At 41.0% G+C, this 18,218-nt stretch overlaps 1 protein-coding gene across 5 annotated transcripts in view; it reads right to left on the bottom strand.

Moving 5' to 3' along the window:
* The window catches only part of DNAH12 (dynein axonemal heavy chain 12), a 132,610-nt gene that overhangs the window by 37,807 nt on the left and 76,585 nt on the right, over positions 1–18,218 (bottom strand). For all 5 annotated transcript variants that reach the window (XM_029050561.2, XM_029050564.2, XM_029050563.2 and 2 more), the window contains 11 exons: positions 17,760–17,893; positions 15,220–15,382; positions 14,099–14,179; positions 13,216–13,392; positions 11,191–11,322; positions 7,339–7,428; positions 6,326–6,466; positions 3,893–4,134; positions 2,865–3,012; positions 1,722–1,867; positions 663–877 (listed from right to left, as the gene is read on the bottom strand). In XM_029050561.2, coding sequence (XP_028906394.1) covers positions 663–877; positions 1,722–1,867; positions 2,865–3,012; positions 3,893–4,134; positions 6,326–6,466; positions 7,339–7,428; positions 11,191–11,322; positions 13,216–13,392; positions 14,099–14,179; positions 15,220–15,382; positions 17,760–17,893 — 1,669 coding nt within the window. The remainder of the gene's footprint in view (positions 1–662; positions 878–1,721; positions 1,868–2,864; positions 3,013–3,892; positions 4,135–6,325; positions 6,467–7,338; positions 7,429–11,190; positions 11,323–13,215; positions 13,393–14,098; positions 14,180–15,219; positions 15,383–17,759; positions 17,894–18,218) is intronic.

The raw sequence follows: 18,218 nt of genomic DNA, 5'->3' as shown, positions 1-18,218 counted from the left end.
CTTAGGCAACTCTTTCGGTTTTCCTCATCTCTATAAAAGAGAGACAGCATTGCCTTCCCCACCTCCAAGAGATGTTGTTCTAGGAGCCCCATTAGTGGACAGTGACACTGCTGGAGGCGAGGGGGAGAGTGAAAAACTATTGGATTGCCATCTCAGTTATCTTTAGGTGGAAATTTCTGAGATGGCAAGGACTCTGTTTCGGTTTAGTCCACGGAATTCTGAGCACAATAACAGCCATCTTCTCAACACGTGGCAAGCTTCTTTAAGATTTGCTTGTATTTTCTGTATATTCACTTGTTTTGGAAAGTTTCCTAACTTCAGCCTGGCACTGACAGAGGGTTGCTTATACCTCTGGCTGCAATTGTACTGATTTGTTAATGTTAACTTGATCCGGCATGGCCTACGTTCCTGGGAGCTGTGGAGGAGCTACTGTACTTAGTTTTGATAAGTAGTTCCACTCTTTTAACCTATCCTCCATTCTCCCTCTGAGACTAGGGCTTCAACACACCTTTGATTTGTCCTGAGCCCTACGTGGCCTAGCCTACCCCAAATCTAGCACAATTAAAAATAATAATACCTTGGATATAGATGCCTCTACAGTCATGCCTTTTAAAGAAGTGAAGATATTCTCTGGTTGTATATGAATAACAAACTTTGGGTACCTTGTTTAAAAGTCTGCTTAAGTAGCAATGGTTCCAAAGATGGATCGAGTTCTTCTCCAACATTTTCTAACAGAAGTGGCTTTCCAAATTGAATGCAATTTTCCAGTTTTCTCATGTAATCTGCATCTGAGAACTTGATAACGCTCAGTTGGTTTTCCTTCTCAGAGTTTTTTATCCATTTATTGGCTTGACCCTGGGGGTCAATCATTAAAGGCCTAGAATGAATAAAGCATATGCCTCAGAGGCTGTATAAATTTGAATCACTTTGTTTTAAAACCTGGGTTGGATTGGAATAAAGCAATAATTATTCTTTACTGTATCATGTTAAAGGAGGAAAGGCATAAGTAATGAGAAACATGACAACTCAAGTTCATTTGAAAAGCAGAGAGAAATGCTTGAAACAAATGAGACGATTGATAGCTCATTAAAAATTATTCTTAGAGTAAAACAAAATGTAGCAGATGCATGCTAAAGTCACTAAGTTTTCATTACAAAAATTTGGATCCACATAGAAATCTGGAACTGTTTTCTTTAAAACATTTGCTCTTTTTGACCATTTTAATAATGTTTCAGTTTTAAAAAGCGTTCAGTGGATTTCAGAAGACAATTTTGAAAAAGTAAATAAAGTTGATTTCTGTCTAGGAAAAATTATCTAGATATTTGTCATTTTCTGATCATTTCATTCACCAAAAAAAGTATATGAAACTTGATTCCATTTCCCAAATGTTTGAATGTACTATGTGATAAAGTTTCACTTCATACACTGTCAAATACCTCAGCAAAATCAAGAGAAGCTTTTCATTAGCTGAAAAAAGAACTAAATAGCAGTCTTTAAGAAGACTGGCTATTTCTCAGGTGGCTGGATAACATTTGAGCAAGTAATTTCCTAAAGGTGTCACAATGTCATAAAATAAAATTACAGATGGTTAACACGCAAATCCACTTGAGTTTACTTTTGCAGTTTTAATACTGTATCATAGCACATGTGAGTGCTTTGAAAAGGGTCTTGTAATTTAGGTTGAAAGAAACCCTAAAATATCCCATTTCCGGGTTACGTACCAACGCCTGGAGTTGTCAACGATCACCCCATTGTCTATGGAGAAAGAATCTGTTGGTAGACCAGCAATATTCCAAGCCCTGATTTTTATTGGATTACCAAGGGTCTTACTCAAGGAAAAATCATCAGAACAATGGATACCTTTGTCCTAGAAAACAAAACAGAAAAACCAAAAAAAAGCAAAACAACTACTAATGCTGATTTCCTTAAACATCCTGCAAACATTATCTAAATGAAAGATCTAGCACCAACTAGTCGCCAGAGCCACTCTTTCTTTATTGTTAATCTTGTACCTGTTGGATTGCATTCCCTACTAATTATTTTCATTCCTTCCTAATCTTTTCTACTGCCCTCCCTGCCCCTGTCATTTCTCCATTCCCCTACTCCCAAGCAGCTAGCTCTGAATCAGCCACAGGCTACACACAACGCCCAAAGTTCCCTAAACTTAACCCCACCTGCACTTGCACTCTATTGTTAGGGTGTGGCTTTGGCATACGGGAACAGAACAAATTGGGGTTGAACCCGCTAGACTGTAAACTAGTTGTGGGCAGGGCATATGTCTGTTTATTGCTACACTGTACTCTCCCAAGTGCTCAGCACAGTACAATAATATAAATAAATAAAATTACACAACAGATATTCCCATTTTAAAGATGAGGAAACTGAGGCACAGAGAAGTTAAATGACTTGCCCAAGGTCACACAGCAAGCAAGAGGCGGAGGTGGGATTAGAATCCAGGCCTTCTGACTTCCAGGCCGGTGCTTTTTCTTAGGCCATGCTATTCCTCCATGCACTTCATTTTCCCAAGGAAAATCAGCATAGTGATATAGGCTTTTTATTGCATGGTGTTTTACAATTTTGTTTTAAGATTTCTGGGTGCTCATGCACTGGATGACTTGCATACACCCTCAGCATTTAATAGACTCTGAGCTTCTGTAAGTGTTTTGGATCCGGGTGCCATACTATTTAGGATTGCAACTACAAGCCATGTGCCAGTCTGAGAAAGTTTGTCTACTCTACATGCCTGGATCAACTCAGATTCTGTCCCTACCACCTCTACAAGAAACACTATATATTTAGAAAGCAGTGAGAACATTTTGAGTATTTGATACAAAGGACGGAAATGTGAGACACTATAGTCCTACCATGCACAATTTGGTCCAATCTTTAATGCATTCTTGTCGGAAGGCAGTAGTGAAAGCACCTAGATAAGCTATCACTCCTGCTGATATCAGAACATCACCAGTCAAATTGTCATATATGTTTTGAAGGTTATCCGCTGCCTTAGACCACCTATTTTAAAACAAACACCAAATTTCTACGTGAGTATTGAAATATGAAGTATTTCCTTAAAAACAGCTAATCCTTTAAGGTTGGCTAAAGAAAGGCCAGTTCTCTACTCTGCTCTTAAATGCTATTTATTCCGTCATTTATTGGTGTACTACATCTGTAATTTGTAAAATATCCCACCCACCTCACAACATTTATCATAACCTCCCCAGCCCTTACATTCTTCTCTACTAAGTTGGTGTATGTTTCATTTCCATGTTTGTCTCTCTCCACTAGGCTGTAAGCTACTACTAATCTATCTACTACCATCATCAAGAACTTCACTTAAACTATGCGGAATATAATTTTAAAATCCTAGTTTAGGCTGAATTCTCTCCTAGGGCCTTTCCTATTTTAAAAGAATATCAAAATTACCTTAAAATCTACAGCTCTACAAGGATAATCAGTTATGACTCAAAGGAACTCCACAATAAGTTTAAAATAGCTAAGCCTTGAAAATAATTGATTTTGCATTAATAGTAATTCCTAACCACAACAGTATTCTGCGATTAAAATTTCAACCTCAACTATAAATTTCAACCTAAAGTTAGCTGTCAATATCATACAGATGGTTGGGTATGAAAATACCCCAAAAGCTTCTTCCTTGTGTCGGTTCCCTAAAGAGGGACGTTGACACAACCACATTATGAGTGGACTGACAACTGAACGAATAAAATAAAACTATTGCAAAGACACAAGACCGAAATGCAGGTCTACAATAAATCGTTCTCCCAACGTAACTTTACAAGTCTAATGATTTGCACAAAGCAGAAAAGAATATACTCCTTGTGTGCGTAAATGTGTTACTTAGAATGAGTAGAAATCTTGGTGCTTGCTCTCTGACCTTGATTTTTCTCCACCGAGTCCGCCAATTAGTTTTGATGCTCTCTCGAGTTTCTTAGCACATAGTTCCACCTGGAATTCTAAACGGGCCTTTTCTTCAGTTTTCTCAAGAAAGGTGTTTTGCAAATTTGTTAAATGATTTTCCACTTCTCTCAGTTCAGTTCTCTTCTCATTTAAGAGTTCCATAGTCACTGCTAAGGAACTCTGAGCTTCTGCTAGACGGGCTTTCTTGGGTGCAACCACCTATTCATCAACAATTAGTGCAGGAAGAAGCATAAGTAGGGATCAGCGCTTAGAACAGCGCTTGGCACATAGTAAGCGTTTAACAAATACCATCATCCTCATCATTCAACTTTCCAAACAAGTCCCAACATTTACCCATTCCTTCTACCTGGTGCCAAGAGGACATTTCCTTTCTTGGTTCTTCTGGCACTCAAGGCCTCCCTCCTGTGCTAATTATGGCACTTAAGTGCTTACTATGTGCCAAGCACTGTTCTAAGCCCTGGGGTAGATATAAGGTAATCAGGTTGGACACAGTCCCTGTCCCACATGGAGCTCACAGTCTCAATACCCATTTTACGGATGAGGTAACCGAGGCCCAGAAAAGCTGTGTGCAGTATTTGCATATGTTACTATGATTAAGTGTTACATTTGTTGAGTGCTTTCAATATACGGGAAACTGTTCTGAGCAAATTGGAATGTTCCAGGATATTAACTTAGACAATTTCCCTGGCCCACAGAGGATTGATAATCTTAAGGGGAGTGCAAACACATATGAAAAGAGATCTTGTGTAACTTTCCAGAGTAAGAGAAATTATATAGAATCACGTAAGAGGATGGAGTTTGGTCCCAAATTTTGGGTGGCCAAGTGGGACAGAAAAAGGAGACAGCAAGAGATGGAGGCAGTGCAAGTCAGTAATAGAGAGCCAGAAAGAGGGTGAGACTGAGAGGTAAAGATGCAAAGAGCAACAAAAAGAGAGCAAGAAAAACCAAAGTAGAAACTCATAAACAGTATTCATTCATTCAGTCGTATTTATTGACCGCTTACTTTGTGCAGAGCACTGTACTAAGCACTTGGAAAGTGCAATTCGGCAACAGAGACGATCCAACAGTACGCGAACACACACATCAAGCTACACTCCAGAATCGGGAGGATGGTAATGGTGGTAACTGAGACGGGGACAGTGGAGGCAGCAGAATAGGAGCAGGCACCATTCAATTGTAAGTTCCATCCTTGGGGGATGGGGACATGCAATTTGCTTTTGTGGTACTCTCCTAAGAACTTCGCACGGTTCTGAGGGCTCAGTGAGCGCTCAATAAATGCCTCGGATAAATTGCAGGGAAGCCACGGCTATGCTGAGACTTCCCCCACGCTTCTGTGTCAGTCAAGTTCCCTACTCATCGGCTTCAAGATCCCTAGAGGTCACAAAGGAAATAAGAACCAAGTCCATCAGCAGGAAACATGGCAGTGGCCAGGGAGTCACAGGGAAGACTGCAGATTAACCCTGGCTTCTCCTCACCTCCAGCCATCCTGCTGTCACCACGGCTCTGTCTTTATTCCTAGCTGCTGTAGAGACAGGGCTCCCAGCCGCAGCTGCAGTGGCCGGTTCTTCCACTGCCAATATTCTGGTGGACAGATGGACATTCGGACAGATGGACAAATTTTGGGTGACAGGCTGGTGGCCAAAATATCGTGATTATCCTACCTAAGGTGGAACATCTCGAGTACTCTAATCCTCTGCCTTGAATTTCCAACACAATGGAAACAAGTAAAGCATGAGTAACTTCAGTGCTGGCAAAATCTATGTGGCTAGTAATGAGATCCTTCGAATCAAAAGAATCATGGAATTTTTTTTTGAATTGTACCAGCAAGGGCAAAATATATATGCACCTCATCCTGAAAATATATGAGAAGTAACGTGGGCCAGTGGAAAGGGTATGGGCCTGGGCATCAGAGAACCTGGGTTCTAATCCCAGCTCTGCCAATTGCTTGCTGTGTGACTTTTGAGGAAATCAGTTAACTTCTCGGTGTCTCAGGGATTAAACAGCTGTTCTAGACTGTAAGCTCGTTGTGGGCAGGGAATGTGCCTGTTATATTGTTATACTGTACTTTCCCAAGCGCTTAATACAGTGCTCTGCACACAATAAGTGCTCAATAAATACGACTGACTGATTGACTAACTGTGTTCTCCCTCCTACTTAGACCATGAGCCTCAATGCAGTTCAGGGACTATGTCCAACCTGATGATGTTGTGTATCTATCCCAGCACTTAGAATGGTGCTTGACACATGGCTTACACAAATACAATAATAATAATAATATGTACACACTTTTAATGAACATTTAGTCATCAGTATATAGTGCTGAGGTACAAACTAGGTTTAGGTCTTAGAATTTACTTTATTTTGATAGAATGTACAATCCTTGGTTTACCTTTGTAACTCTGTCATACACATCCATTGCCTTTATCCACTTGCATAACCCCTCAGCAGCAGATGAAGCTTTAGCAATCTTAAGAGGATCAAACTCTGGGTTGGTTAAATATTCATGGCGAATCTTTTGCATGACAGACCCCTGCATGACAAGCATCCTGAGTTAGCAATATACACATTTTATCACAAGAAAAAAATACTCATGATATAATAGAAGTGATTAAACCACAATTATCATTACCTTAGAGAAGTACATTCTTCATTATATTCATTTTAAAAAACAAAATCAACCAAAATCAACTTTTCAAAAGTAATTTTGAGATATATCACGATAATGATGATCAATTTTGAGATCCCGACCCAACCATAACCCAACCAGAAATGATTCCAAAGTTTTTTGACCCAAATTTGCCAGGCCTACAGACCAACTGTTTTCACTAATTAACATGTTGTAGTGTAGCAAAAAACAAAGATCTGATTTGGAACCAAAAATGGCAAGCACCTGTTTTGTTACAGCTGACCAAGAGCTGACATTTCTTGGGGAATACAGAGAAAGTGAAAAGCTCTCAAAGAGTTGGGAGATAAAATGTAAACAAATGAAGAGAATAATTTAAATGTTAAAAAATTGTAATAAAAACATACTGATTATTAATTGGTGGACATAGGCCCTGCATCCATGTTATGCACAAGCTACGCCTTAGGTGTAAATTAGGTATTTTGAAAAGCTAAGACAGTTCTAAATTTATATTATTTGCTGTCTGAAAAAGAAATGTGTTTTACAGCATGAAAAGTCTTATTGACCAGAAAGAGGTCAATTTTTCTTCTAAAATAACTTATCCTTTAGAGTAGTATATGCCCTGGGACAACCCACATCCAAGAGGTCAATGATGCATCTTTAAATGTTATCTACCCCTATTAAAAGTATTAGCTTCAAAACCTTTAGCAAAATATTGAAAAACTTTCTATACTTTTTGGAAAGTAGTATTGAGGAAAAAAGCATACAACAAGACTTACTGGAATGTTATCCTTGTCATATTCTCTCAGATCTCTTAAAAAACTGATATCTCCCAAAAGTTTCTTGCTAGGTCCCCAATAATCTAATATCTAGAAAAAAAATTGAGTGGAAAAAAATCAGTAAATGTATAATAACAGAGAACTATAATATATGCATACATATTGAATAAGTGATATATCATCTATACAAACTACTTACACAGACTTATCAAACTGTCACTTTGTAGATACTGGTTTTCAAGCAACTGAGGTTAATCTTAAAAATATGTTTTAATATAAACCCAGATGTTTAGACCGAGTTTTTGCTAGCGGGCAAAGTTAATTTAAATTTGAAGACAAAATAGTGAAATGATCATTTTTTTCTTTTATAAAAGTGGTTTGCAGCTTTGAAATTGAAATTATTAGAATCTAGAAAAAGAAAAAGAACTCAATCTTTAACCTCCTTTTCTTTTGCCTTTGAATTCCCTTTGCAGTGAGATAGCAAAGAAATATGATTGAAAAGGCTCCCTCCAAAGGCTGCTTTAATCTTTCAAATAAAAGGAGAGAGCAGGAAATAAGTGGCACCTGACTCCACTTTCCTTGAGTTCCCATATTCTTGCTGGAATGAGACAATACTAAGGAAAGAGCAGATAGGTTCTTGAACTGCCTAACGATGATGGAAAATTAAAAACCCAAAATAAGTATCTCAACAAGAGTAAAACCTGGGGCCCAAAACAAATGAAAATGTCTTTCACAGATACTGACTGATGAATATTTCTAGTATCCCTAATGGTGGTTAAAATTAATATGGCAGGATGACAGGGACAGAGTCTTCATATGAACATCAATACAGTCCACTTTTCTCCATGCCACAAGGACCTCCACATCAATCAGAAACTTCTTACCATCGGCTTCAAAGCACTCAACCAGCTCACCCCCTACCTTATCTCACTGATCTCCTACGACAGCCAAGCCCGCATACTTCACTCCACTAGAGCAGCTTGATCACTGCACCCTAATCTCATCTACCTTGCCACTGACCTCTTTCCCATGTCCTCCCCCCTCCATATACTCTAGACCACCACTCTCCCCACCTTCAAAGCCTTATTCAGGTTACATTTCCTCCAAGAAGCCTCCTCTGACTCAGCCATTTCCCCTACTTCCTCAGCTTTCTGCATTACCTACGTACTTGGACCTGCCCCCTTTAAGCACTTTATATTGACCCCACCCTCAGCCCCACAATATTTATGTACACATCTGCAATTGATTTATATTGATGTCTCCCCCTCTAGACTGTAAACTCACTGAGGGCAAGGAGCATGTCTACCAACTTGGTTGCACTGTACTCCCCCAAGCATTTAGTACAGTGGTCTGCACACAGTAAGTGCTCAATAAATACTACTGATGGATATAAGGGTTCACTTCCCTTCCAAAACACCCCCCAAAACTGGAATAGTTAAATTTTTTGAATATCCCATCTGTACCCCTTAAACACTCAATATTCTTCCAGCCCTCAGCACCACAGCACTTCTGTATGTACCTGTAATTTATTTTAATGTCTGTCTCCCCCTCTAGAGTGTAAACTTGTGGGAAGGGAACATGCCTACCAAATCTGGTGTATTGTACTCTCCCAAGCGCTTAGTAGTATTCTCCATACAGTAAGCACTCAATAAATATAATTGATTGATCACAATTTGCACCCAAAACATTAGAATAAAATTATAACACCATATATGCTGAGGAAAACTAAATCAGAGTTTGGAGGAAGCTAGGACAATGTCATCTGTTGTTGTTTTTTCCATTCCAGAGACTACAGACTTTCTGTTTCAGTACATCGCTCTGCACTCTGTAAGTGTTCAATAAATACCACTGATTGACTGATTTTAGCAGTCAAGATTCTGACCCCGCTCCTTTCACTACTAGGAGGGAATTCTCATTAGATTATCATTTCCTTGTGGGCAGAGATCTTGTACTTCTGCTCTATTCTCCCAAAGGCTTAGTACTGAGCACTCATTAGACACTCTGCCACTTGTCTGCTGTGTGGCCTTGGACAAATCACTTCACTTCTCTGTGCCTCAGTTACCTCATCTGTAAAATGGGGATTGAGACTGGAAGCCCCATTTGGGACAGGGACTGTGTCCACCCCGATTCCTTGTATCCACCCCAGCTCTTAGTACAGTGCTTAGTACACAATAAGCGCTTAACAAATAATAATAATAATTATTATTATGGTATTTTTTAAGCACTTACTATGTGCCGAGCACTGTTCTAAGCACTGGGGTAGATACAAGGTGATCAGGTTGTCCCACGTGGGGCTCCCAGCCTTAATCCCCATTTTACAGATGAGGTAACTGAGGCACAGAAAAGTTAAGTGGCTTGCCCAAGGTCACACAACTGACAAGTGGCGGAGCCAGGATTAGAATCCACATCTTCTGACTCCCAAGCCACAATTATTATTATGAATAATAATAATAATAATAATAATAAATACCAATGACTGGTTGACAAGTATGCTGCTTGAGTTATGTCTGTGGCGGAGCATTTAAAAAGCCTTCAAGCTTTAGCAGAAATAACCTGGAAAAGCAGTGTGGAATATAGCCTCTCTGCCTTTGAGGATCCTCATTTCAACTGCTCATGTCTTGAAGTTATCTGACTACTGAAGATCAATCAGTCAATGGAATTTATTGAGCACTTACTATGCAGAGCACTGTACTAGGTACTTGGGAGAAAACAACACAATAGAGTTGTTAGAGACAATAATGGTAATAATAATAAATTACAGTATTTGTTAAGCGCTTATTATGTGCCAGGCACTGTACTAAGCGCTGGGGTGGATACAAGCGAATCGGGTTGGACACATTCCCTGTCACATGTGGGGCTCACAGTCTCAATCCCCATTTTACAGAGTCGGAGAACTGAGGCCCAGGGAAGTGAAGTGACTTGCCCAAGGTCACAGAGCAGACAAGTGGTAGAGCTGGGATTAGAGCCCATGACCTTCTGACTCCCAGGCCCAAGTTCTATCCACTGTGTCATACTGCTTCTCCTGATCCCTCAAAGAGCTTACATTTTTAGAAAATTGATGTGGGCAACAGAGAGAAGAATGGGAGTGGGAGAGACAAGAGGCAGGGAGGTCAGAGAAGCAGTGTGGCTTAGTGGAAAGAGCATGGGTTTGGGAGTCAGAGGACGTGGGTTCTAATCTCGGCTCCGCCACTTGTCTGCTGTGTGACCCTGGGCAAGCTACTTAACTTCTCTGAGCCTCAGTTACCTCATCTGTAAAATGGAGATTAAGACTGTGAGCACCATGTGGGACAACCCGATTACCTTGTACCTACTCCAGTGCTTAGAATCCAGAGATGTTGCAAACGTTGTGAAGGTAATCTTAATGTAGCTGCTAGGGTCCATAAACTAGGCCACCACTGTTTTAAGCATGCTGGCTCAGAAACAAAATCATTCAATCAATGGTATTTATTGAGTACTTATTGTATGCAGAGCACTGTACTAACTGCTGGAGAGAGTACAATACAACAGTTGGTAGACACGTTCCTTGCCCATAATGAGCTTACAGTCTAGAGGAGCTAAAAAAACCAAAATGAATCTTCCCACTCGGAGCAGTTGTTCATGGGGACCTCCAAAATGAATGGGCTGAAAGGTCAAGAGCAAACGGGAAGCCCCCACACTTGTTATAAAGCTTCAGACTCACTCTAAGGGTTTTGTCTTGCTAGTCTAGTGCCTATTCATGCTCAAGAACTATGTCTATCTATTTCCCCTTAAATGGTATATTAGCCAAGTTTGAGCTGATACAATCTGTTTACTCAATTTGCAAATAAATTGAAACATTCATGAATCCCAATCAAATTTGTCACCATTCATTACCTTGCCTCCAGTTCCTGTAGGGTCTACAATTCTTTCAGGCTTTATGTCTTTCATGACACAAATAGCAGCCATAACCAGTTTGACACCAGATGGAGGATTCTTCATTGATTTCACAATTGCAATATCAGCAGGCTTGAATAAATATCATATTAGCAAATCCATGTATTTCTCAATATAAAGAGCTAAATGTTAATTCTGAACTTTTTAATGATATAGATTACTTTTAATGTATAAATTGTAAATACATTTTACAAGATTAAGGAAAAAATCAGCACCAACCAAGTTATTTAACAATTAAATCCAATTCTATCCTTTTCTGTGCAGGAGATATTGTATGTGTTCTAAGCAGCAAAGGATGGTGGGACATGGCTCCACTCCACACTCCAACCAGATTTCTGAATGGGTGGACAGGAGAATTGCGGGCTGCAAGGTGGCAACCTCCCCTCCCATCCCCCACGCCCATCAGAAATGACTTTCCCTAATTCCAGGAAAAACATAAAGTTATTGTAATAGCCTCTTTCATCAATAAACAATAATATTGACTGAGTACCTACCATGTGCTGAGCACTGTACTAAGTCCTTGAGAGAGAACAAAGGAATTTGTAGACATGCTTCATCCCTGCCTTTAAAGAGCTTACAATCAAGTGAGGGGAGGCTAACACTAAAGAAATTACAGATGTGAAGAAGAAATAGAGTATGAAGATATGCACAGAGTTCTTTGCATGGGGGTGAGGACTCAAGTGCTTAGCGGTGCAGAAGTGCTTAGTGTGGCAATTGTGGGGTGGGGGGTGAATAAAGTGAGGAGCATCAAAATGAATCAGGGAAGGACTTCTGAAGGAGATGTGGTCTGAGAAGAGCTTCGAAGATTGGGAGAGCAGTGGTCGGTCAGGCGTGAAGCGGTAGGGGAGATCCAGGCACGGGGGAGGGTATGAGCAAGAGGTTGGAGGGATGAGAATGAGGTACAGTGAATAGGTCGGGAGGATCCAAGCACTCAAACCTGGGGTCTAATGGGAGAAGAGAGTGGATAAGTAGGAGGGAGAGAGCCAATCGAGTATTTTACAGCTGGTGGTGAGGATTTCCTGCTGGATGTGGAGAGGGATGGGCTGCCATTGGAGGTTTTGGAAGAGTGGGGAGATGTGCAGAACGACATCTAAGAAAAGCGATTTGGGTAGCAGAGGTGAAATATGGACTGGAGAGAAGAGAGACCGGAAGCCGGAAGATCAGCAAGGAAGCTGATGTAGGAGTCAAGCCAGGATATGGCAATTGCCTGGACCACCATGGTGACCTTTGGAATGGAGAGGACGGGGCGGGTCCTGGAAATTCTGTGGAGGAAAAAGCCGACAGGATCTGGTGACAAACTGAATATGGAAGTTGAAAGAAAGTAGTCCTGTATATTGCCAAAGTTGCGATGGGGAGAACAGTGGTATTATTAACTGTGATGGGAAAGCTGGAGGAAAGGATTTGGGGAAAATTGAGCTTGGGGGTGCTGGGGATTATCCATGTAGAGGTGTCCTGTAGGCACGAGGAAACGAAAGCCTGCAGAGAAGGAGAGAGGCCCCCTGCTCTCAAGTCCTCTCTGTCTTCCTCCACTCCAGCAGCAGCAAGAATATTTTTCTTGCGGGTCAATCGTGCCTCAAAAACCTAGATTATAGCTTCCTATTTTGGCCTGCATCAAATCCAAACTCTTAAAATGGCCTGCAAGATTTTCTACCAGCATTACACTTAACTGACTTCTTTCTTGGTACATCGCATCTTGAGCTCTCCCACAGGTCCAGGAAAACTTCTCTACTATCCCTCACACATGGTTCTTCCATCTCCAAGGTATATTGTTTGTGCCCTTACCTGGCATGGAATCTCTCCTCCCTCTTCCACTTGACCAAGCACACCTCTTTCCTCCTTCCCTCTCTTAAAGCTCTACTAGCATCCACTTCCTAAATTACTCCCCTCCCCTAGCTCTCCCAAGCACACTGAGTCATTAGTACATTGAGTCACAACTCAATAGGCACCCAGTGAATATTTACTTGCCTTTAAAGTATCAAGGGCAGAAAGAGCAGCTTCTAAGGCTGGAATTGCTTCTGCTAGGTCACTCTCACATTCATTCTTCAGGACCCGAGCTTCTTCGGTTTTGCCTAAAGCTTCCTCTTCATCTACTTTTATAACTTTACTCTTGGCTTCCACTGCTGCAGATTCTCTTTTGATAACCTCAAAAAGGAAATGAATGAAGAGGATTTTTTGAGCACAGCATGGAGCTATCGTCCCTGGTAAATACAAAAATTTGGTCCTAAAGCTCCCTTTTTTCTACTAAAGCTTCTGTTCCCTAAGGTGAGACTAAGAATGACAGATTGTCTCTCAGCAATCTTGTCTCGAACGAGTCATTGAATCATTCAAATTCTAGTCTCATTTAAGTCTCACAAAGGAAACTTTATGTCGGCAGCTTTGAATTTAAAAGGAAACCAAGTAAATATGTACTATCACAGGCCAAAACCTTCTTCCCAGGCTATTGCTTTCACACAAAGAGAAGTATGGCAGGGAGCTGTTTGGAGCAACAGTGACTACGTGCTCTCAGGAAATATGCTTACTTCCTTACCAAGGAGCAAGTGGTGGTTGCTTCCAGACTGCGAACCCGTTGTTGGGTAGGGATTATCTCTGTTGCAGAATTGTACTTTCCAAGCCATCAGTACAGTGCTCTGCACACAGTAAGTGCTCAATAAATACGATTGAATGAATGGTTCATTTCCAAGGGAACCAATGATTCATTACAAGGCTCGCTGGGAACCCTAATTTAAAATTATAGTGATTGAAGCATAGACAATGATACCAATTTAACAGCTAAATTAAAATAACTTTTCAGCATTGCTACAGCAATGATCATGCTGTAATAATCAAGGTATATTCATGATAACTCTACCTGCATCATGGTGGCATTCTCTACTTTAGCCTCTTCCAATTTAGGTTGCAACTCAACTAGTTCCAGCTTCATCTCGCCGACCTAGATGGACATTTTTCTCATAAATTTATCATCGTTGTGGCAACAGTGGATGGTATACAGAGAAAGAGAACTAAAACGGTCATAAGAGAGCTGGAGCAGTTGAACTCCTACAGCCCATTTTTTTTAATGGCATTTGTTAAGCGTTTACTATGTGTCCAACAAAGTGCTGGGGGTAATAATGATAATAATAATTATAGCATTTGTTAAGCGCTTACTATGTGCAAAGCACTGTTCTAAGCGCCGGGGAGGATACAAGGTGATCATATTGTCCCACGTGGGGCTCACAGTCTTAATGCCCATTTTACAGATGAGGTAACTGAGGCTCAGAGAAGTTAAGTGACTTGCCCAAAGTCACACAGCTGACTAGCAGCAGAGCCGGGATTTGAAGCCATGACTTCTGCCTCCCCAGCCCGTGCTCTTTCCATTGAGCCACGCTGCTTCTAGGTAGGTGCAAGTTAATTAGGTCAGACCCAGTCCCTGTCCCACATGGAGCTCATAGTGGGAGGAAGAACAGGTACTTAAGCCCCATTTTACAGTGGACAAAACTGAGGCAAAGAGAAGTTAAGCGACTTGCCCAAGGTCACACAGCAAGCAACTGGCAGACCTGGGATTAGAACCCAGGTCATCTGACTCCCAGGCCCGGGCTCTTTCCACAAGGCTATGCTGCTTCCAATATATACATACATGTAATCCTACATTTAAATTATAGGTGTGCGGCCTACCTTCCCTTGAAAAAATGATTTGTGTTAGGAAAGTGTGTTAGATTAGAGTGAGCAAAGCAGGGGACGTCTGAAGAGGGGGTTCGAAGCAAAACATAAGCCTGGTACCTAGGTTGTAGCCGCACTCTATTCCTCCACATGTTTAAAACCATTAATAGAGTGGCTTAAATTCAAATGCATGAAAGACTCAAATCTTTTACTCGTAATGGGAATCATAAACTTCACCGCAACTCATTCATAGCTAAACCAAATTTGATAGCTGAAATTAGAGAAGCCACTTTCAGGTTTTCTACTGTCCTTTGGAGAAGTTTATCTACTCACTTGAGATTCAGCAAAAGCCAATTGATCTAGCCCATTCATATATCGTTTTTTGGCTTTCATCACAGTATGTCGTTTCTGAGTCAAAAGCTGTTCGAATGCTGCAATGAGTTCAAGGTAAGATGTAGGAGTAACATAGTTATGTCTTCCCAGAACTTGCAAGAATCTATAACAAAGATAACATTTCTAACTAAATTAATGAACTTCTATATCATCATCACTGGTATTTATTGAGTGCTTATTACGTGCAGAGCACTGTACTAAGGGAGAGTACAATACTATACGCTTGAAATGCTACAATGTAACAACCAAAGCTCGAGTATTAAAAGTAGACTTTCAATTCCAGAAATCTTGAAAAAAATCAGAAATCTTCAGAGAATGAACCCTCTGCAATAATGTATGTAAAGGGAAAATATAAAGACGGAAACACATGCAAATGATTACTTAGGAAAGAATAATGCATACTCTGCCTAATTCATAAGCATAGAAAGAGAGAAGACTGTAGATGTTCCCCAGAAAGTGCCTTGGAGTGGGAGTATTATGTGAAAGGTGCAAAATAAACAGATAAAGAAGGAGGAGAGATATTAATAATAATAATTATGGTATTTGGTAATCACTATGTGCCAAGCACTGTTCTAAACACTGGGGTAGATACAAGGTAATCAGTTGTTCCACGTGGGGCTCACAGTCTTAACTTCCATTTTACAGATGAGGGAAGTGAAGCACAGAGAAGAGAAGTGACTTGCCCAAGGTCACAGACAAGAGGCGGGGAGGGGATCAGAACCCATGTCTTCTGTCTCTCAAGTCCGTGCTCTTTCCACTAAGCCACGCTGCTTCCTATAATAGTGTGAGTTTGACAGGCACAATTCACCACAACTTCAATTTGTAAAAAATCTCCCTCAAGGTGATCTTGAGTTACGTGCCAGGGGACAACACTATTACTTGAAGCTAATGCAGTTTACTGGCACCTAAGTCTGCCAGTAAGATTTAGGGCCTAACAAAGGTGACCAGATGCACCACAAGTGGGACAGTCACGCTTCTTGGGTAATGTCCTACTGCCTTCAAAGCCTCTGGCAGAATCCATTAAGATCCCAATTTTGACAAGGAAGTGGGTGCTGACAACGATGGCCACCACACCTGAAAAGGAACCATTCCCCAAAGATTACCCTTGTGGTCACTATGATGTGGCCATACCACACCAGAAATTCCCAGGCTGCTTCTGCTGCCAATGGCTGTGCCAATAGGTGCACCAGAGCCATGCTCCAGAAGGATCCATATCAAAATAGTTCCTTCGGAAAAATGAGGCATGCCCCCCGCCATCATCACTACTGCGACGCAAGTTGTACCTGCTGTTGGTCAGAAGGAAATAGCACAGCTCTGGGAATCAGGTGACCTGGGTTCTAGTCCAACTTTGCCTGCAGAGGCCATTAGTGATGAGCACCACCTAAGGCATGCCACAGAAGTGGACAGGCCCAGCAGGGATCCTGAAAAAATATCTGGCTAAGGCAGGCAACAAAGACCACAGCAGCTACTAAGGCAACTAGTTGCCTGCTGAGTTTTGGCCCTATGGCAGTGCATCAGCACTGGGGTGTAGTCACTTATGCTGCAAATGGGTCCTGCATGTAAAAAAGATCTGTGTGCAATTTGTAATGTGCTGCGCCCCTGTCCATTTTCTCACACACTGTACTCCACTCCCCAGCGGGAATATAACTGGTAGGGATAAGGGAGTGCTGCTGGAACCAAAAGGACTATAATCAATTCCTTCATTGAGTTTCTCAGTCTACCAATTTCCCCTCACTGTCTCCTCTTGTCCCATCAGCCTCTCCCCCAACCCTAAGTTGATCCGATTTCTGATCGCCTTAGATATTAGAGTATACGATTCATTAGCTCCTCCTAAATCCCCCACTGCACCCACTTACCTCCCAACCCCTGAGGACCTAATACTTTGTTGACAAAAATCCATACCATTAAGCATGATCTCCCCAGTATCTCCAACTCCCCGACTCCCTCCCACCTCAACATCTACTCTCTCATCCTTCTCGGTTGTCTCTCAAGAGAACTCTCTTCTGCTTTCAAAACCTACGTCCTCCATCTGTGCCTCCTGACTTAATCCTTCCCTTTTTGTATTCAACAGACCATTGCTCTCCCCATTTTCAAAACCTCTGAAATCACATCTCCTCCAGTAAACCTTTCCTGATTAATTTCTAATCCCCCTTGCTAATATCCACCCTGCTGCCTGTTCAGCTCTTTGTGCCACTTTAATTTTCATGTACTCCAAACCTCTCATAACTCATTTGTATATATCTTACACACCCTACTGCTTAAGGACAAATTCATGCACACATCTTTTCTTTCTTCCTCCTTTCTGTAATTGCTTTTAGGGCCTGTCTCTCCCATTAGAGTTTAAGTTCTCTGACGGTAAGGATCACGTCGACTATTTCTATTGCACTCTCCCAAGAGCTTTGTACCATTCTGTGCCCACCGTAGGTGCTGAGCAGATAATCATGATGGAATTAAATTAATAACATTAATCTAATATTAACCTTGTTGAGAGTGCTGTAACAGACGTGTGAAAGTGTTTACAGATTGGCACCACTTCCTGACGTTCATTATCTGTGAGTTCCAGTGTTCTTAAAAAGGTTACAGCGACACGTTCAAGAGCATCTTCAGGCCAGGGCTAAAAACAAACACAGGCAATTTTTAAAAGGCAGTACTGTTCAAAATGCAGATTTACTGCTTAATTAAACTATTTTATAGTCTTTTCCTTAGTAAACGTTCATGATCTTAATTTCATATGACAATATTGAAAAAGCTAAACATTAAACCACATCTGACTACAGATAACCTAAAAGAGCACCACTTATAAACTTTTAATAATTTTCCAGGTTTTAATACTTTTCTTTTTTTTTTTAGAAAGTCCATTTTCAACCCAGAAGAAAACCCTAGATAAGAAAACCAATAGTTTCTTCCTGTCTGGAGCACCCACTCCCTTCAAATCTTCC

This window comes from Ornithorhynchus anatinus, chromosome X1, assembly GCF_004115215.2.
Source record: "Ornithorhynchus anatinus isolate Pmale09 chromosome X1, mOrnAna1.pri.v4, whole genome shotgun sequence".
Lineage (NCBI taxonomy): Eukaryota > Metazoa > Chordata > Mammalia > Monotremata > Ornithorhynchidae > Ornithorhynchus > Ornithorhynchus anatinus.
The sequence above is the reverse complement of the archived record's forward strand: the minus strand, read 5'-3'. Positions and strand labels throughout refer to the sequence as shown.